The sequence below is a fragment of the Genypterus blacodes genome, unplaced genomic scaffold (genome assembly GCF_046128005.1).
Source record: "Genypterus blacodes isolate CSIRO-AG114 ecotype Tasmania unplaced genomic scaffold, CSIRO-AGI_Gbla_v1 ptg000013l_1, whole genome shotgun sequence".
NCBI classification, from domain to species: domain Eukaryota; kingdom Metazoa; phylum Chordata; class Actinopteri; order Ophidiiformes; family Ophidiidae; genus Genypterus; species Genypterus blacodes.
This window is the reverse complement of record NW_027466827.1, coordinates 782,215-803,027: the sequence shown is the minus strand read 5'-3', so window position 1 is coordinate 803,027 and position 20,813 is coordinate 782,215. Positions and strand designations below refer to the sequence as shown.

Genomic DNA, 20,813 nt, shown 5'->3' with positions numbered 1-20,813 from the left:
AACGAGAGTAACTTGGTGTGTTTTCATGGCAGTACTACCACTCCGTGAGAGTGTTTGCCGGACAGGACCCCGCACAGGTGTGGGTGGGATGGGTGACTCCCGACTATCATTACCACAGCAAGAACTTCAGCCTCAGCAAGACGCGGACAGTCACCGTCACCCTCGGCGACGAGCGAGGCCGGGTCCACGAGAGGCAAGATCAATGCTTTTGACGATGACTGAATGTGCTTTAATGGCGTTTAATGGTTATTGTTCATGACAATACGCGTGCATTCGCGTCATTGCTGCTGCTACTAGCTTTAGCAAAGGCGTAGTACTTAGGAAAAATTACAGGGGGCAGAAATGTCTACTTTGTCAACTTATGAAGTCATCTACTGAAATGTTTTCCTGCTGCTTTTTCTGTATTCGTTGTTGCATTTTTCATGAGGTAGTTCATTTTAATATCATGACAGGAGAACAGATTTTCTCTCAGATATCTCCGATAAACCACACAGAAACGACCAGAGACACGCTGAGACATTTGACTTGTTTGTTGTTTATCATCCCTTTTCCATCTGCTCGAACTAATCAAAGGAGCAAAGGAGGAATTGACTTTTTGCAAGTAACAGAGTGAATATCAATGAGGCGAGAGTCACAAATCGGCACAGTTCAATTAATGTGGCGCGTAATAAGAAAAAATCGGCTCCAGGATCTTTGACTTTTAATGATCGTTGCTGTCTTGTGGCTCTTCGCATTAATATGGATATGGATTTTCACGCATGAACCCCAAACTCATGTTTTGACCCTCTTTGTTGCAGTGTCCAGAGGAGTAACTGCTACATGGTGTGTGGAACAGACGCAGCCGGCGCGTCGTCCGCCGGCCGCAACAGCTCTGACCTGGAGATCGGCTGCCTGATTGACCTGGCCACCGGCATCGTCTCCTTCACTGCCAACGGCAAGGAGCTGCCCACAACATATCAGGTACATAATCAGAAAGTGCTGGGGACTAAGGTACACACCTGGCTCATGTCGTTGGTATGCAGATTATACAGCATTCATCAACCTTACGCAGAAATGCCTTATAGATTCTATTAAAAAGTACAGCACACCCGATTAGTGGGAACATTTACAGAAACTAACAGAAAACGTATCAATTAGTTTATTAATGGATTTCACCGATATGTAATTTTAATACTTTTCTTATCAAATGAACACTTTGAAGCGCTGCAATCTTTTTTTTGTTGACCTGTGATTGAGAACAACTTATGTTGCTGTTTAAATCTTTGGGATGCTGGCACTTATACATATTTCATAGAGGTGTGCGCCCAAAAGAACAAATTTCCTTCGGGTACCATCGGTACATTTGCTCTCCATCAGAGCACTGAAGCAGTTAAAACTCATTCCCTTACAGTTCCCATCAGCTGTGACAAAGACTGGCAACATATCTTACGTCATATCGCACTGATCTTTCAAACGAATCACATTAAATACGTTACTAGACATTGAACAGATGCTTTGAAAGTCATCTCACCCATTCTCTCTTTTTTTCCACTTTTGTCTTCCTTGCCATAGTTGTGAATTAGCATTTTAACAGGAGGGAATCCCTCACAGGAAATCAAGATGCTTTAATCCTGATCTTGTACCGTCAGTGCTTAAGGCGTCTTTCTGTTTCTGTTCCATGTACATCTGATTTGCACTCATGGCTGTCATCAGTACTTGAACAGTGATGGCATTTGAAACAGCAGTTCAGTGATGGACAGATCATCATTGTGTGCGCGCTGTACCAAAAGCGCAAGTAATTATCAGATCTTCTAGATGCCGCCAAGGTTTTGGTACAGCAACCCTGCTCACTTTTAATCTGTCTCCTATGAGGCGTTTTGTTTCCTTTTGGCAGATTATTAAATTTGCATATTCCCCATTAAAGGGAAATATATTATTCAGATTTTGTTTTTTTTGTTTCTTGTTTCATTTGCAGGTCTATTTTGAAATCTTTGCAATGTTTTAAAGAACAAAAAACACTACTTACTGCAGCACTTGTGCACACATTGAGTGAAAACAGTGCAACACACCGACTGACTGCCTGACCTCCTTCAAATTGATGTCTGCATTATGTCTTTGTGTGCTTTCAGGTGGAGCCGAACACAAAGCTGTTTCCAGCTGTGTTTGCACGTCCAACCAGTGCAAACCTCTTCCAGTTTGAGTTTGTCAAGATTAAGGTTTGTATATTTTTTAGATCTATTTTTAATTGCGCTTCAAATGATCTATTGCGAGTTGTTATTCCCAAAGCAAACTGAATGTAGTACATAAGTCAAACCTCAAACAGAGTAATTATGAATTCACCACGATATGTTTGGTTTGTCAAACTCAATGTTTTCATAGCTGTGAATGGAACATGAAGGAAGTAGATCTGTCCTCCTTTCATGTGATTTCCCTTCCTCACCCTCTACTTCCAGGATGCCATGCCGCTCTCGTCGGCCATCTTTAAGAGCGAGCACAGGAACCCCGTGCCGCAGTGCCCGCCGCGTATTGACGTCCAGACCATCGTAGCGGTGTTGTGGAGCCGAATGCCCAACACGTTCCTGAGCGTGGAGATGGCTCGGGTCAGCGAGAGGCACGGCTGGGTGGTCCAGTGTCTGGAACCTCTGCAGATAATGGCTGTGCACATCCCAGAGGAGAACAGGTCCGTAGTTCCACACCAAAATAGATCAAATCGGCTTTGAAGGGCACAATGTTTCTCCAAAGTTTCTGTTTTCTTGTGAGAATAGTTCAGTGATTTTTATATTCTTAGGTTCCTTTTTTCTTTTTTTTTTAAATGTGCCATCTAAACATCTGTGCTGTGAAAATGCTGAACTAAGTGGGATGACTATTTTTAACATTTATGACAGGCCTGCCAGTTATCAAACTTCCTTCCAGCTTCTAGGGACAGACAGACAGATGGATCCATAGCAAGATACAATTATACCAAAAAAGTTTACGAGAGCATTGAAGGATTTAATTGTTTGTGTGGGGAAAATGAACACTACTCAGTTTGTCCGAAAGTCTGCAACAATATGCATGCAGACGCCTTAGGGAGACCAAGGCTGCACACCAGTGTCCTCACTCGCTGACTCCACACTTGGGCGAGCTGAGGGAACACATTAGGCAGACTCAGGGGGGAAGTCTGGACTCTAGGGAACGATTGCAGAGCGCGGACAGTGTTACAAATGAGACACACTTAACGGTGGGGAAGTAGGCGTGTTTGCGCTTAAGCCGGCAAGTCAGCAACATGGAGATACAGCCCCAAAACGATCTGCAGACTTCAGTCCCGCCCTCCTCCATTTCTCCTGCTTTGCTGCCTCCCTTTCAGGTGTTTGGACATCCTGGAGTTATCCGAAATGGAAGATCTGAGGAAGTTCCACTACCACACGCTGAGGCTGTACGGCGCCCTCTGCGCTCTGGGGAACACCCGGGTAGCCCACGCCCTCTGCAGCCACTTGGACCAATCGCAGCTCCTCTACACCATCGACAACCAGTACCTGTCTGGCATGCTGAGAGAAGGCTTCTACAATGTCCTAATCAGGTGTGTTGGCTGCACTTGATAGCCAAAGAACCTTGTTGACAAAATCAGCATCTCTATCACTTCTGTCCTGATACATTGTGGAGGCTTTGTGATGCTTCACGATGTACAATCTCTCACTTACTATACTGTAATTAGACCTTGTTTACCAAATTAGTTATTTTCCTAATGCGACTGAGCAGCAAGCAGTGATAGAACATACCTTGTCATTCCCAGCATCCACCTGGAGACGGCAAAGGAGGCTCGCCTGATGATGAACAACGAGTTCATCATCCCTGTGACGGAGGAGACGCGTTCCATTAAGCTTTTCCCCGACGAGTCCAAGAGGCACTCGCTGCCCGGCGTGGGACTGAGCACCTCCCTCACACCTCGCGTCCACTTCTCCCCCGTCTGCATCATCAACACAAAGCGCAGCCAGTACCTGTACAGCCCCCAGATCCCCCTCGGCGTCCTGAAGGAGAAAGCCATCAGCATGCTCACCGAAGCCGTGCAGGGCGGAGGCACCCACATCCGAGACCCAGTAGGGGGGAGCGTGGAGTACCAGTTCGTCCCCATCCTCAAGCTGATCGGCACCCTGTTGATCATGGGGGTTCTGACCAGCGAGGAGGTGAGGCTGATCCTCCTCTTGATCGACCCCAACGTGTTCGGGGAGGCTAAGGAGGCCGAGGAGGGCAAGGGCGAAGAGGCGGACGTGGCGGGGGAGAAGGAGGAGGTGAGCAAGAATGAGGAGAAGGCCGTGGAGGCGGGAGAGGAGGAGACGAAGGAGGGGAAACCCCCGACGAAGGGACTGCTGGAGAAATCGCTGCCTGAGTCGGTCAAGCGGCAGGTGAGGAGAGGGATTAAGTAAACACACACACACACACACATTTCAGTCACGCAAGAGGGATGACTGATAAAAGATGGATTTCTGTTATTATCTGCTGATAAGTGAATTCCAATTTTCCCATCTTATTTGTCTGTAATTTGGTAAAGTAATTACTCATCTGTCTGTGTTTCAGCGCTTTATTGATTTTGTCTACATGAGTTGATTACAAAACTATCATCATTGAAAAAGAATCAACACGCCTCGTCCCCGCAGCTCTGATTTATTCCTGTTTGCACGACTTTCCTATCAGATACAACAGGAAATGCACAGAAAGGGAGATAAAGAGAGCAAAGTCATTGATTATTAGGTTCCTAGGGGGCATGAGATAAACAAAGCACTGCAACATCTGTCTGGGTTTAATGGTATAGCCGCGGAAACAGAAATACATTAACGTCTGATCTCCCTCCCCCGCTGCTCCGTACAGATGTGCGAGCTGCTGCACTACTTCTGCGACTGCGAGCTCAAGCACCGCATCGAGTCCATCGCCTCCTTCTCCGACAACTTCGTGTCCAAGCTGCAGTTCAACCAGAAGTTCCGCTACAACGAGCTGATGCTGGCCCTCAACATGTCCGCCGCCGTCACCGCCAAGAAGACCAAAGAGTTCCGCTCGCCCCCGCAGGAGCAGGTACGGCTCTGCGCCACAACGACCTGTGATCCATTGTTTTTACGTCCTGTTGGCCATGTAATGTACGAGGTCAAGGGTGTTTGGAGGCGTTCCGCGGGTGCGAAACCTCTGAATGCTCAATGGGGTGAAGAAAGAAATGGATGACCCTGTCTGCAGAACAATTGTAAATGAAGTCCGGAGGGGTTTTAGAGTACTGACTCTGTTTATTTTCAGCTCAACAGGATGCATTTGTCCATTTTTAAAGTCAAACTAAATTAAAACAGTGGCTTTCAAATGAAAATCCAAGTTGGTATGTGCTATGAAGCCCTGCAGATGCAACACTCGGGATCAATTCAGAGCAGCTTCGCTAAACCAACCGCAATATCGATTCATTCACTGTGTCACAAAAGCAAATAGAAACCCCAGACCACCATCGATCGGAGCTCAGCTGCTAAATCAAAGGGCAGACAGATGCCAGTGGTGTCTCACCCCCTCAGACTGAAATATCCTGCGGGTGGGTTTTGCTCATTCTCACACCACATGCTGGAGTAATCTGCTCCTTTCGTACCCCTGAGAGGGTCACGCCAGGTTCCCTCACCGCCACATGACGGTCGCTCGGTTATTTTGGTGTCAGACGTTACGTTTCCCGGCATCGATTGGAAGTTTTACTGTTTATTCAGCGTCTTGTCACGGCAGCTGGAACATTAGGTGACGTCCCGTGGTTGCGTTATTGCATTCTCGCAGCTCAGCACCTCATCCGGAACATATGCTGAGGTGAAGTCATACATCTCACCAGCGCTCTGCGGCTCGGTGTTGTCACTGCGTCAGCACACCGGAGTGGCAGCGGCTCAGCTCCTTGTACCTTAATGACTAGGCTCCATTTAATGCCCATTTGTGTGTGTGTGTGTGTGTTCGTTCCAGAGCCAGAGGGAAGCGAGATAGAGATATATAACTTTCCGCTTCCTGCTCTGTAACCGAGAAGGTTCAAATCATTGCTTATCTGTTTCATGTTTGGATCAGTTCTATTGCTGATCAGACCTCCTCCTCCTCCTCCTCCTCCTACACACGACCACCGCTGAAACACCTACAAAATTCGCCAAACTTGGTAAAAGAAACATATATACTCAAAGTGTCATTCTCCCACATCCCACAACATGATCCTCCTCATGGTTTATTAAGAAGCTCAGCTGGAAATATCCTGTAATGGATTCAGCCCCGAGGAAACTCATTTATATTTAGTGCATTTGGTAGTCAGAAGCAGGCACAGCAGCGTTTCAGCTATTTAAGATTCCTTCTCATGGAGGATCTGTCTGTGGCGAGCGGTTGCGACGCTCCCTCCAAGCTTTTAATTTTCACCTGTCCCCGGCATCCTTGATGTGAAACGCCTCAGACCGTCTGCATCGATCAGACTCTTTCTGTATGTTTGCTCACCGCAGGAGTTCTCGGAGGTAATTCAGCAGCTGAGAGCGACTCAGAATAACAATGACACCGCCAACATTCCCTTTCCGTATTCCTCCACATGCCTGTTTACTTGTTCGATTCCCCTGTTATTTCTCTTTCGGGATTCCCCCCGCCTCACTCTCACCTCTTCTGTCACTTTCTTTCTCCTCCAGATCAATATCCTGCTGACTTTCAGCGCAGGGGAAGACTGCCCCTGTCCAGAGGAGATCCAGGAAGAGCTCAATGGCTTCCACGAAGAACTGCGACTGCACTGTGGTAGAGTCCAACTGCTTCTCTAACACACTGAACTTGTATAGCCTAACCCTAATAGATGATTGTAGATGTAACTATGTAATGCACCTTTCTGGACAATCACAACATTTTACAATCAATCCTTTCCCTTATAGTAACTTTACTTATATACACTATTTTGTAGGTAGCTGCATAGTAAGCAGGCTACTTAATTGTCAATGGGTGATTATGATGACATGAACCCCGATGAGGGTGAAAGGGGCTTCTTGTTTCTCCCTGAAGGGCTCTATGTCTTGTATCACCTTGAACTATCCTAGACATAATGGATACTTTACGACTTAAAGACTCAAGTTAACTGAGTTCTCTTGTTTGTGGGTTAGGATTCAGGGTTTGGGGTCAGGGGTTAGTGGGACTGTGATTTCTAATTGATGAACACAAATCAAACCAGTGGTTAAAAATGGAAGCTACCAGTTACAGTAACCACAACCTATTCTGACATTATTCTACTATTCTTCACACACACTGTAGAGATTAACCTTATGACCTTTTTTAATGCTGAACCTTTGGGTGTCTGACAGCGTTGTGTCTTCGCATGCAGGAATTCCAGTGGAGGAAGAGGAGCAAGAGCCGGATACATCGATCAAAGGTCGCCTCCTGGCTCTGGTGTACAAGATCAAGGGTCCACCTCATAAGACGGAGGAGGATACCACCGAGCAGGAACAGGCGGCTCCCAGTAAGTGACTTTGGGAACGTAGCAGAGCCCAACATGTCGGGCTTTTGGCCACTGCAAGAACGTAAATAGATCCTCAAGAATAAGCGTCACAGATAGAACAGAATGTTCACACCGGACAGAATTAAAACGGCAAGAGAGAGCAAAACAGTCAACAGCCAAGTTCTACTTCCACTCGGCTTGTGTGTGTGAGCTTGGATCGAGTTTTCAATTTGTTAATTTGTTTACGACACCTGTCCATCCAGCCAACCGGTGGCAGTCAATCTCAGTTTTGACGACTCAGTGTCACCCCAGGCTGGGCTTCATCAATGTCTGTTGTTTCCTGGCCTTTTTTCAGATTCTTACCCGAATCTCTTTAAAGCATCACATTAACTTAAACAATCCTGTAATAAGTGTACAGATTCATCCATCCTGAACAATTTGAAACATAAGACAAGGTCATCATCGCCTGTAGGATTTTGTGGATTCATTATTTTTTTTGTTTTGGCTGCCCCTTTGCTGATAACGCGGTATATGATCTGCTCCGGTAGTAAAAGCACAGCCTTGGCAAAACCCAGTTCTTTTATATTGCTATAAATCTCATTGCCTCGGCCCCAGACTGCCCACCTGCATTATGAAGAGGATTGCAAGAGGACAGATGATGCGTTTCAAGATGGATCCAATAGATAACTGTCTTTTTATCACATCATATTAGGATCATATTAAAGTAGGGGTGTAAAACAAATGAGGGAGATGACAAGGTCAGACTGCTCACTTTGATAGGAAAACCACAGAACCAAGTTCATCATCCAGTGTCAAAGACGTTTTTTCGGCTCACTTATTTTCAATCTGAGTAATTGTGGATTAGAATGTTTTTGAAAACGTTTGAAATTGGTTTATAACAGAGACAGAGTATCCAAAGTTTCCATCTTTCCATCTGTCCAACCGTCTCCCCATCTGCAGGATTTCTTGAAAACGTATGGACCAATGTTCATAAAACTTGGTGTGCAGGTTGGAAAACAAAAATCAATGATATTTCGGTGCCTTTACCTTTAGATTATAGCTGTTGAAGCATTAAGCCATAGAGTCAACATTCTTTTCATTTTCCTGGATTCCTGTGGTCTTTCTGCATCCAACCATATACAGCAGAAAAGCAAAAACAGACAATTTTAGGCTCTGCTAACAAAATCAAGCTTTCAGGGTAGTTCAGCTCCTATAGATCTAATGTACATGGAGTACTTCGATAAGCACCAATCTCAAGTTTTGTGACCTTGACCAGCCTACTTTATTACACTTGGAATTTGTGGGGAAATAGCATAACCCATGTGTCCCTAGTAAAAGAGTTCAGATGAATAATGGTACGCTGTCATTTGAAGATCAGACTCCAGACAACAATGGTTTCAGTGTTTTTAGATGCCTCCCAGGTGAACGTCTCAATACGACGCAGAGCAGAGGCGAAGAGGTGAAACACTCACCTTCAGGGCGACGTCGTCTCTCTCTCTCTGTCTGTCTCGCTCTCGCTCCCTGCTCCCTCATTAAGGATTCTGCTACAAGCTCACCCTTTTTTGTTTGTTACTGATGTAGGACTGTTTAACTTGAGCACACAAAGTTCAGCGATACCTCTGGAATAACAATCTTTTCATTTTAGGTAGTCGCAGCCTGCAACGTTATCCCCCCGAGGTCATCGAGTTCCTCTGTAGTCGGGGCTCTGTTGACTCGCCCACTCGCACTCATTCATGCTTGACATCTGTAACATTTGTTGTTGGGATGAGGTCTTAAGATAGAGTTCAGAGGGTCAGACTTCAAACTTCACAGCTTTATAAAAGGAATTCTCCTGTGGGGTGTAATTTCATTTCCAAGCTGTGTTACTTTGTGTGTGGAGCTTTGATGTGGCGTGTTAAAGGGATTTATGCAGATGAAGGTGGTGGACTTGCATACAGCGTGTTTTTAAGAAAGATGAGAGCAGAGGTGCCTGGGGAACATGGATGCAGACCTTTTCATCCATGGCCTAATCAAATGAGTGTAAAGGTTTAAAAGCCAAGCAAGGATGTCAGATGTAGTTTTAACCTATAAGAAGGAATATTCAGATCACTGCAGGAGGGAAACGGCCGTGGTTAAATTTGGAAGTTGCTTCAAACTTTCAATCACTATCTCCTCAGTCTAAATTAGAAATCTTAAAGTGCTTTGCTGGATGACAAATGGATGTTGTCAGCTTGGAATGTCCCACCTAATTAAGCAGGACTTTGCGTAGAGATTGGCTGCTTTTCCCTGTTGTGAGGGAGAGGAAGGAACAAGGGATGATGAAGAGACTGTATTTGACTTATTTTAACCCATCGATCGTCTATGATCCTTTCACAATAAAAGCTGTGTGGCCACTGTGCAGTTACTGTTTGCAGTCTGGTTTTCAAAGCTTAGTTATAGATTGACGATGTTTCTGGTTGGTCATTTGGTCAAATGTCAAATCAGCATGACCTCATCCTGCACTGGAAAGACATACATGTTATTGTACCAAAGCACTTTTTACTGATGTATTTCTATGCAGATTTGCTGTTTTAATCATTGGTTGCTTATACTCACACTGACACCCACAAGTTCAATCTTTTTCTGCCTTTTGATGTGTTCCTTTGTGCTCCAGGCTGTTTGTTCCATTCTGCATTTCATTGAATCATGTTTGATTTCATCACAAAAGAGCAAAACAATCATTTTAACCAAGGAGGTTTATTGTCAAGGCAGATGCCCCCAGAAACAGTATAAATAAAATGTTTTAAGGAAAAACAAAAAGCGGCTTTTTCCTAAAGACAGAATACAGTGCACATAGAACAAATTGGCAATAAATGCAAAACAATATGTACTGTATATTCCAGTCTTGCCAAGATACACTGCCAGCAGTTGCGCTCTGTTCATGATTTATTTCTTTTGGTCGAGTCTTTTGACCAAAGCATGATCAGGAACTAACACTGGAATGGCCTTTAGCTCTTCAGGGGCCAGAACAAAACAGCAGCTGTGCCACAGAACCACGAGTGAAGACTGTGTAACTCAGCAAGGGGAAAGAAAAGAATGGCTTTAGAAAACAGAGAATGATTACTCAGCCCAAACACCCCAGACAGATGAAGTCTCATAAAATAACAAAGATTATTTTATTGTTTGGTCCTCTTTTATTATCTTATTTATGTATAAAGCAGCCATTATACAGGGATATGATGATACTTCTAAGGCCTATATTCAATATGTCTGTCTCTCATTTTGTGTGTGAGTGTTTTTCAGTGATATTTAACACTCATTTCACAAGATGTGTGTTTATGCTGTAGCCAAAACAACATCTGAGAGGTTGGATTTTCTTGGATTTGAATGAGTCGTTTGTTTGGTATCCAGCTGTATTCCAACAGCCAAATCAAGCCCAAACACACAGTTATGATTCTGAGCACTCCTTAGGCAGCCGTTTGATGAAGCATCATAATGATGTTTGGGGTGTGAACAGTAAAATCACAAAGCGCAGATGTTCATGAACAACCCACTGTAATACTGTGTGTGTGTGTGTGTGTGTGTGTGTGTGTGTGTGTGTGTGTGTGTGTTCTGTAATAGTAATTTTGAACTTGGAACTTTCATTTCTCCAGCCAACTTGAAGGAGCTCATCTCTCAGACCATCACCAGCTGGGCCCAGGAGTATCACATCCAGGACGCCGAGTTGGTCAGAGTGATGTTCAGCCTGTTGAGGAGGCAGTACGACGGCATCGGAGAGCTGCTGCGGGCGATGAAGAAGTCCTACACCATCAGTGCCGCCTCTGTGCAAGATGCGATCAACCTGCTAGCTTCTCTGGGCCAGATCAGATCTCTGCTGTCCGTGCGCATGGGAAAAGAAGAGGAGAAACTTATGATAGACGGGCTCGGGTAAGGAAATGTGCTGCGGTAAAAGTGGTGATATCTGTCTTTCTCTAAGGCCACTGCCAGTGGTTTCTTCTTCAGTCAGCATTTACACTGTGCACTATTCCGTATATTCCCTTGAAATGTTAGAACACAGTACACCATGGCCTTCACAAAGCACTTTCTTTGCATTTCAAGTGACATCATGAACAACAAGGTCTTTTACCAGCATCCCAATCTGATGAGAGTGCTGGGCATGCATGAGACTGTCATGGAGGTCATGGTAAACGTGTTGGGAGGAGACAAGTCACAGGTGGGTGTGATTGAACTGAATGTTGTGGTCCACCAGTAGGGGCTAATCCTTATTTTGTCGTAGAGCTCAATTCCCTTATTTTGCATCCTTGTAAATCATAAAAGCTGTTGTGGAATTGTGTTTTCAGATCCAGGGTAGTGCTGCCCAAGACCAATTACTCATTGTTTTATGTAGAGAAATGAATGTCCCCCGTTAATTCGCTGTCAGTCAACAAACACAAGGCGGCTATTACAATCCTGTCAGCAGTTACAGCTGACAAACTGTAAACCAAATTTAAGCGTCACGGGAAACTAAGCCAGACCGCTGAAACCAGTGAGTAGTAAGTATAAATAAAAAAGTGAGTTGTTAGGTAATCATACCTCCAAAATCCCATTTGTTGCAAATCCAACGGTTGAATAATGTCGACCTCTTGTTTTATTTGCGGTGTCGTGCAGGAAAATGAATATGCCATGCTTGTTGTTATACTTTGAGTCAGTACATACAGATCCAAATCCCCGACTTAGGACCCAATAAGCCAAGAGCATCAACCCAATACCCAGAAGCACCAGGGTAATAGGAGCAGAGGAGTAAACTAGGCACTGGATGGGGGGGCTGGGGGGAGGGGCGGTGTGAGCAGGAGGCCCATGTAGCCTTTTCCTTTTTGGGCAGTGCTGAAAGAAGCTGGAAGAGTCGCCGGTGATTTAATGCCACGGCTGGTGCCAAGCATGGAGCGATCCTCGGACAGGGAGACCTCAGGGAGACATTGAGGCCTTCATATCAGCCTCTGGCAACCTCATCACGTATTCTCGCCTCTCCGACATAAATTCCGGACTAGTTTACTGCCATTTGATATGTGTGGTTCGCTTACACTGGCCATATAAAGTGTCAGTAGCATAGCTTTTCTCTGAGTGTGGAGAGAGGTCAGGTTTTTGCAATATTTACACTCTGATAATCTCTAATATTGTCTTGGTCACTGTTCTCATACCACAGCCAAGGCCCAACAGTCAGAGATGTACTGTCATTACCTTGAAATCAGATATATCCATAAGCTGCTGAAAGTAGGTCAATAATAGTTTGGCACTTACACATTTCTAGCTTTATTTGTTGTTGTGGTACAGCAACTCCCTAAATGTGAGCATTTTAATCAACTAAATCCAGATCAATGTGGAGATCTTGGCTAAAGGATTTAAGTTATAGTCTGTCATAGGATACACACACCTGATTTTTTTAGTCTTGAACTGTCACTTCTTTGCACACAGGAGATCGCCTTCCCCAAGATGGTGGCCAGCTGCTGTCGGTTTCTGTGCTACTTCTGCCGCATCAGCCGTCAGAACCAAAAAGCCATGTTTGACCACCTGAGCTACCTGCTGGAGAACAGTAGCGTCGGACTGGGTAAGCACACAGGGACCATCTTCTCCACTTTCCCTCCTCATCCTCCTCATCCTCCTCCTCCTCTTCTTCCCGACACTCTTTCTGTAGATACTCTCAATTTTTTTGTAATATCATAGGGTTTCATTCGAATGCAGATTATCTTGTCACACAGATACGCACATCGCTTGACTCCTTGACCTCTTTGTGTTAAATTAAATTGTCAAGCTGACACAGAGGGTCACCTTTAAATATGCGAACTCTCAGAGGAGCCCAGCTTGTCCTACAAACTAGCTGGAAGGCAGGGAATAATTCGCTTCAAATTCACTGAGCACTCCGGTATAAAGGTGCTTGGGCCCTGACCGACATTTAAAACGCTGCATATGTAAAATTAAATGGATGAGGGCTTAGAAGGAGGTTGGAAGATTGCATAGGCACACTGGACAGGTGCGATAACTTCAGGTTTAGTCGGAGAGGGATAATTAAGTGTGTGACTGTGAATTCTAAAGAGAGAATAATGAGAGTATCTTGATCCACACCTGAGTCATCTGCACACAAATAAGACAGAATTAAACCAGTGGGTGTCGCTTGCAGAGGCACCTTTCAAGCTACCTGAAGAGATGCAAATAAGCTCTCCACATCATTACAAGTGGCCGGTGAAGAGCAATAACTGCCTCTGCTTTAATGGGCGAAGTTGTCTGAGACTGAGAGAAGTGAAGTGAAGTGAGCTGAGAGGGAGGGAGGAGAGGAGAGGAGAGGAGACTGATGAGTCACTGAGCTCTTACTACTGCTGCTGTGAAAGAGGAGAGGGACACATGGTGGGAAGTATAGATGAACACACACATACACCAGTACACCCCAGTTATGATGTTTGAACGTTAAAGGTCTGATGTGTGTTTGCTTACTCAAACCAGATATGGTCCAATCCTCTATATGAAGGACTTGCTTATAAGTCTAAACCACTAGATGCAATACTTTCATGCCTTAAAACAACATATGCATAATACTTTTGAGTCTAGGGGACATATTTAGTTTATTCACATTTCGTCACAGTGTTTTCCTCTATCTTTCTTGATACAGTATGGTTGTTTAGATTTATACAGTACACAAGTTTTTCTCTTAGAAATGTTTTGAATGTGAAAGCCATTTATTCTTGTAAGTGGGAGCCAGATGTTTGCATTAAAATAGAGGATTTGGATTATGAACCGTTTTCAATCATTCTACTTTAATAATACGTAGAAAGTTTTGTAATTTTAACTCAATTCTTTCAATAACATAATGTTGTGTGTAATAAGGAGTCTGAAGTGCTGAACCAGAAATGATCCAGGGAAAGAGGAAGAGTAATAGAATAGGAACTCTAGGACAGCATATGTAGTTACACTGCCCCCTGTTGTTTAATATGGTGGTACAACTCTGCTCTGTGTGTGCGTGTATGTGTGTTTGTGTGTGTGTAGCCTCTGAAGCTATGCGGGGCTCCACTCCTCTGGACGTTGCAGCGGCCTCAGTGATGGACAACAACGGCCTGGCTCTGGCTCTGGAGGAACAGGATCTGGAGAAGGTTTGCTACCTACCTTACTATTTCAGAGTCAAATATATTGAAGTTTGATTGATAATTTGATTAGCTATGAGCCAAAAAAGAGTTCAAAGTTCATATTGGAGGTACTGAGATCTGCCATGAGTGTGCCATTATGATATGTAGAGACAGAACACAGCTGTCCCTTGTCTTATATACTGTGTGTGTGTGTGTGTGTGTGTGTGTGTGTGTGTAGGTGGTGACATACCTGGCAGGATGTGGTCTGCAGAGCTGTGCCATGCTGGTTGCTAAGGGTTACCCAGATCTTGGCTGGAACCCCATAGAGGGAGAGCGCTATTTATCCTTCCTGAGATTTGTTGTCTTCTGTAACGGTATGTTCATAAACAGATATTTATTGGGTGTGTCTCGACCTCTGACCTCCACGTAGAGGCTGTTTTCCTAATTTAAAGAATCACATCACTTGACGCCTGTCCATTGCTGTGCCTGGCAGGTGAGAGTGTGGAGGAAAATGCCAACGTGGTGGTGAAGCTGCTGATCCGACGTCCAGAGTGCTTTGGCCCCGCCCTCAGAGGTGAGGGAGGCCAGGGGCTGCTGGTCGCCATGAACGAGGCCATCAAGATCTCTGAGGATCCGGCCCTGGACCTGCCGCAGAGCCCTGCTGGAGTCACTGCTGGGTATGGATCCACGCCAGCTCTCTTCCTTAATGATGCCGTTGTTATGCATTTAGATCATCATCATGAGACACTTACATCCCAAAGGTCACCATCAGTGATTAAGTGCCATTATGTTTCTGTTGGTATGAATTGTGGACTTGAACTCGACTTCCAGTGTTTCAGCATTGCAGCCTTTTCAGAATGAATTTGATGTATCGCTGATTCATACTGCTGAGAAGGGATTACCGAGAATGGAACAGTGGAAGTGTTTTCTCTCAGCTTCTGGCAGTTCTGATATCTTTTCTCTTTATGAAGAAGCCTCTCCTCCAGAAAGAAAATGAGTCAATATGGAGTATTGGAATGATCCACATCTCACCTTCTTTTCTCACAATGTCAACAAATCTCCATGTTGACAAAGAATTGAATATGTTCTATGTAGGACATTCCAAAAGGTTGAAAGAGTATTTTCCTTAACATTTCTGGGTTTTCCTTGTTTGTCTCAGGTCTGGGGATGAAGAGGAAGAAGTCAATCATATGGGCAACGCCATCATGTCATTCTACTCGGCCCTTATTGACCTGCTGGGGCGCTGCGCTCCAGAGATGCATGTGAGGCACTCGACAGTAGACTGAGATAAAGAATGACCCCCCCTACATAGTGAACTGCATCCATTTCAGGGGACAGGTTCAGAAACAACCACAACTTCTATCTGAGCTGTAATACACATACTGTACTCAAAAGGCACATATTTTTTTGTTTTGCCTCTGTAATGTCCGGGACGAGGTTTGTTTTAAATGTGTGTGTATGTCTTGCAGCTTATCAATGCGGGTAAAGGTGAAGCGGTGCGTATCCGAGCCATCCTACAGTCTCTCTTGCCCACGACAGACCTGGTGGGCATCATCAGCATCCCCCTCAAAACGCCTGTGGTTAATAAAGGTACAGTGAGGATCAGGGTTACTAAGGTTCATTCCTCCAAAATCGCTCCATCCAATCTTTATAGAGGTATTTTAACTGCTTTCAAAGTTAAAGCTGAAATGCAACTTGCTATAGAAACACACCTTCTCCGGCCTGCTGATACGATACATAAACGTTTTTAGATAAATGTTTTTTCCTTAAAAATCTGTTTGCTTCTCAGACGGCACGGTGACGGAGCCGGACATGGCGGCCAGTTTCTGCCCAGACCACAAGGCTCCCATGGTGCTCTTCCTGGACCGAGTGTACGGCATCGAGGACCAGAGCTTCCTGCTCCATATGCTGGAAGTCGGCTTCCTGCCTGACCTCCGATCCTCCGCATCTCTGGACACGGTGAGTGAGAGACACCAGCCCGTCCAGCAACCGTCAGAGATTTGAGATTTGAACTGTCACAGTCTCAGTCTCAGGTTTTACATTCGTACTCAGCATTTTGGACTTAATCACTGTACAGACTAAAATCTGAGTATATTGCTTATGTAAATCTACCGACCGATTGCTTCACACAACCATGAAAAATTGATCCAATCTTGTCTACTCTCCAGGGGTGTAGATACTCCCTGCTGAGAGTCACAACACAGCCTCAGTTATTATTTTTCAAAGAATAATCCATGGCCTCATAAAGTAAAAATTAATTTAGCTGACACCAGGTGGACATATTGGTATATTTAAAGCGATTGAGAGTGAGAGCAGAGTAGAATGACGATATCTGTTGCATTGTGAGCGTCTGCTGTGTTTGAGCTCTCCATCCCGGTGCTAAACGTGTTCAAAACCCCACAGGAGGCGTTGAGTACCACGGAGACGGCCTTGGCCATGAACAGGTACATCGGCTCGGCCCTGCTGCCTCTGCTGACCAGGTGTGCTGGTCTCTTCGCCAACACGGAGCACTACGCCGGACTGATCGACTCCACGCTGCAAACCATCTACCGCCTGTCCAAAGGTCGCTCACTCACCAAAGCGCAGAGGGACTCCATCGAGGAGTGTCTGCTGGCTATCTGCAAGTAAGCTTGATGACTCGTGGAGATCCCACTGTAAAATCATGATCCACAAGTGTTTTAGGATAGCTTTACTTTTCCGCCATGTATTCTTATTCTTCGCAGTCCTCTGTAGGTTTGAGTCCTCGGTTTGATTTTCTCCTGGCGTTTTCTCTTGCGCTTCTCTCAGGGCCGGTTGCCAATTTTGACACAATGCCCCAAAATATTCAGTAAGGTTTCCCGCTGCATTTGCTGAATAAAATCACACTCCCCAATTGGCAAACAAAGGAAAGTAATGAGTTAGGAACAACACAAGATATCCTCCGGTAGAACCCTCAGACTGATCTCAAAATCTAAAAATAGATGCTGCTGTGAAAATGCTTCACTCAGGCGTCAACAATCTGTATTTCTACATATGTTATCAGTCCTCCATTCCATTGTTTACAACTTGGACAATCACCACCTGCATGAAACAATGCCACTGGGTTCACCTGCTAGTATTACATCATGATCATGCACTTAGATAGATACTAATATGACAGAAGATGGTCTTTGGAAAAATGTACCAGGATTGTTCCCAGGATGTATCATTGCTTTTTGATTTATATTTCGAGCCTCCTGTCTTTTACGTCTGTATTTTTTATCTCCAAACAATATAATCTCACCTCCCTCTCTTCTCAGGCATCTGCGTCCCTCCATGATGCAGCAGCTGCTCAGACGGCTGGTGTTTGACGTCCCCATGCTGAATGAGTACTGCAAGATCCCTCTGCGGGTAAGAGGCTGGACATGTGTTTACCGTTGTTTTGTTTGATTTATGAGCTCGACAAGTCGGGCGATAATTGCAATCTGCAGCCGGGGATGTCACTTATTTCATGATCCATCCATCTTCCTCACTACAGTAGCTGTGTTTCAAACTGGTTTTCTTTCACACCCTCAATATTATGAGTAATATGCTTCGCTCTTTCCCAGTGCAGCAGTACTGTATACGTCTGAACCTGAATGTTAAGAATGTTGTGGTATCTCTTGCTTTTAGCTTCTGACCAACCATTATGAGCAGAATTGGAAGTATTACTGCCTGCCCTCCGGAATGGGCAGCTTTGGCATCGCATCCGAGGAGGAGCTGCTCCTCACCAAGAAACTCTTCTGGGGAATCTTTGACTCCCTGTCTCAGAAGGTACAACAAGGAAACGTATAGTCAATTATTTATCAACCAAGCAGGCGGCGTGTGAGGGACGAAGAAATTATTTATAGGTTTTGGAAAGTTATAGTAGTTCTGTGTTGTCAGTGTGTTTCATCAATAGCAGAAAATGGAACAGCGACATGAGTCAAAGCAGTCACTTCACAGAGTTTGTTTTCAGTCATTCGTGCCTGCAGTCCTGAAAACACTTTTACAAAACAAAAACACGAAAAACAGCAGTGACCTTGGAAGCTTTGCCACTCGAGTGCAATTCACTTGAAGTGCTTGTGGACACTGGAGCTTAGCGAAGCTGAAACTGATGATTCATTCATCAGTCCTTGAAAGGGCTGATGATTTCAAACAGACTGACTTTTCCTATTCTCTTATTTTCATTCCCACTGTTTCTCTTACATCTGGCTCTGCTGTGCTCAGCCATCCATCTAATAGTTTACACTCCTTTATGCTCATAAAAAGTTTGTGGAGTTATCAGATGAAATGTGGGGGGGGATTAGTTTCTAACCAGCCTCCCCTGATGTGGTTTGTAGAAATATGATGGCGAACTTTTCAAGATGGCCAACTCGTGCCTGTGTGCTATCGCTGGAGCTTTGCCCCCGGACTTTGTGGATGCCAGTCTTGGGGCGACGTTGGAGAAACAGGCATCAGTGGATGCACAGGGCAACTTTGACCCCAAACCCATCAGCACTGCCAAGTAAGTTGGGTGAATATCTGCCTAAGGGGGACATAAGGGACACTGTGAAATATTTTTCTGTTATCATCCATGTTAATGTTGGTTTGGTAACACTGGTTGCCTAGGGGACAGTCGAAAACCACATATGTTACCCAATTACACACTCACACACACACACACACACACACACACACACACACACACACACTTTTGGTTATTATAATTTATGACAATGATGGATTGTGTGGTGATGACGAGGATGGAAGACTTTTGCAATTACTGCGGTTTTCAGCACTGAAAGTTCAAATACACGTATGGCAGTAAATCATTTGTGTATAAACTTTAAACATTTAGATGTGATCTCTGCTTTCCAGCATCTCCCTTCCTGAAAAACTTGAGTACATTGCCAACAAATATGCCGAGCATTCCCATGACAAGTGGTCCTCAGAGAGGGTGAGTCGCTGTGCACGTGACGACAACACGTTATAGCATCTTTCATATATAATAGTAGCATGACCAGCCAGAACCACTGTGTATATGTGCTGCACATCTGTACTGTTTATACGTCTGACTTTTTTAACTGTTGCTGCAGATGTCCGCCGGCTGGAAACATGGAGATGGTGTGGATGAGCAGGCGAAGACCCATCCTCTGCTGAAGTCTTACAAATCTCTGAGTGAGAAGGTAAATATGCAGTTAATATATTATCTGACCTGCCCTGCTGGTGGTAAACACATGAAAGACTAGTTGACCAGTTTATCAATGTGTGTGTGGGTGTCTTTGTGTGTTGTCACTATGTAGGAGAGAGAAACCTACCGGTGGCCAGTGAAGGAGTCCTTGAAGAGCATGCTGGCTATGGGCTGGAACATTGAGAGGACCAAGGAGGGAGAAGCCATGTTCCAGCAGCGAGAGAGTGAAAAGCTACGAAAGACGTCGGACTCTCAGGTAACGTCCCGTCTGTCCTCCTGGGGTCCAGAAGAGCAATGAGGCAGCTTGGTGTGTCATACATGTCTGTTATCTAGTTGTGTGGCTCCTGTTTTGTTGATGACGTAACCCACAACATTCTACTTTGACATATTTGGTTAAAAGCAGTAAAAAGTAGTTGCTGATTTTGAAGAAGTTTCTTTCCTGCTGCTTTTGCAAAAGATCATTTTTAATAGCCCACACTTTGAAAATTAAAATTCTGGACCTCCCGCTCTCAAACCACCACGCTCCCTTCGTCCAGCTCCATTCATCACCGGTGTCTTTATGCAGCCTCATAGCACTAAAAAGAAGCATCACAATAAAGCTTTTTTAATATAAACAAACGCCTATAAACTAAGAACAGCTCTGTGTTTTCAGGACCATGGACAGCTCAGGGGTCCAGCCATGTTGACAGAGAGCAGAAAGAGGTTCAGTCCCCCTTTAGTCGGTCCACTGTCCACTCTAATAGACGAGCAGTGTCTCCTAGACCAGTTAGGAAGAGTGGAAGTGTCCGATGCAAACCCCTGGCACCCACGCTGACTTCTCGTGATAAACTGCCTCTAACTGGAAGAGCCTCGCTGTAAAATGGGAGATAAATTAAATGCCCCTGCGTAGCTGGGTATGTGTCTTTTGGCATATACTTTTGCATTTGGGGAAGTTTTGCACTTACAAGAAAGCAAGTTTGACTGAAGCTATTTCATTAGAGCCTCCTCTTTGAAGCAGAGCGCCCACTACAGCATCAAGTAGAGTGAGAATTCCTGGTGAAATAGGGTTGAGATTGGTTTAGGAATGGAATGCTTTCACTTCGTTTGATGCGTCTCAATATAATAATAATAATAATGAGCACCATGTTCATGTGATGACATGCCGTTCACCTTCCAGAATACAGAATGCGAAGGCCGTAATATATTCAGATTTGCAAACAATCTCATA

General features: G+C 44.7%; 1 protein-coding gene across 1 annotated transcript in view; it reads left to right on the top strand.

Moving 5' to 3' along the window:
• Nucleotides 1–20,813, top strand: part of ryr3 (ryanodine receptor 3) — a 61,086-nt gene that overhangs the window by 21,466 nt on the left and 18,807 nt on the right. Inside the window, exons 30-54 of the mRNA XM_076167261.1 lie at nt 33–193; nt 798–960; nt 2,109–2,195; nt 2,433–2,659; nt 3,326–3,538; nt 3,752–4,361; nt 4,825–5,025; nt 6,618–6,720; nt 7,295–7,429; nt 11,020–11,293; nt 11,465–11,579; nt 12,818–12,950; nt 14,381–14,484; nt 14,696–14,831; nt 14,951–15,134; nt 15,617–15,719; nt 15,927–16,047; nt 16,247–16,416; nt 16,861–17,081; nt 17,736–17,826; nt 18,088–18,228; nt 18,777–18,940; nt 19,294–19,372; nt 19,512–19,601; nt 19,719–19,862. Of these exons, the coding sequence (XP_076023376.1) occupies nt 33–193; nt 798–960; nt 2,109–2,195; nt 2,433–2,659; nt 3,326–3,538; nt 3,752–4,361; nt 4,825–5,025; nt 6,618–6,720; nt 7,295–7,429; nt 11,020–11,293; nt 11,465–11,579; nt 12,818–12,950; nt 14,381–14,484; nt 14,696–14,831; nt 14,951–15,134; nt 15,617–15,719; nt 15,927–16,047; nt 16,247–16,416; nt 16,861–17,081; nt 17,736–17,826; nt 18,088–18,228; nt 18,777–18,940; nt 19,294–19,372; nt 19,512–19,601; nt 19,719–19,862 (4,170 nt within the window). The remainder of the gene's footprint in view (nt 1–32; nt 194–797; nt 961–2,108; nt 2,196–2,432; nt 2,660–3,325; nt 3,539–3,751; nt 4,362–4,824; nt 5,026–6,617; nt 6,721–7,294; nt 7,430–11,019; nt 11,294–11,464; nt 11,580–12,817; nt 12,951–14,380; nt 14,485–14,695; nt 14,832–14,950; nt 15,135–15,616; nt 15,720–15,926; nt 16,048–16,246; nt 16,417–16,860; nt 17,082–17,735; nt 17,827–18,087; nt 18,229–18,776; nt 18,941–19,293; nt 19,373–19,511; nt 19,602–19,718; nt 19,863–20,813) is intronic.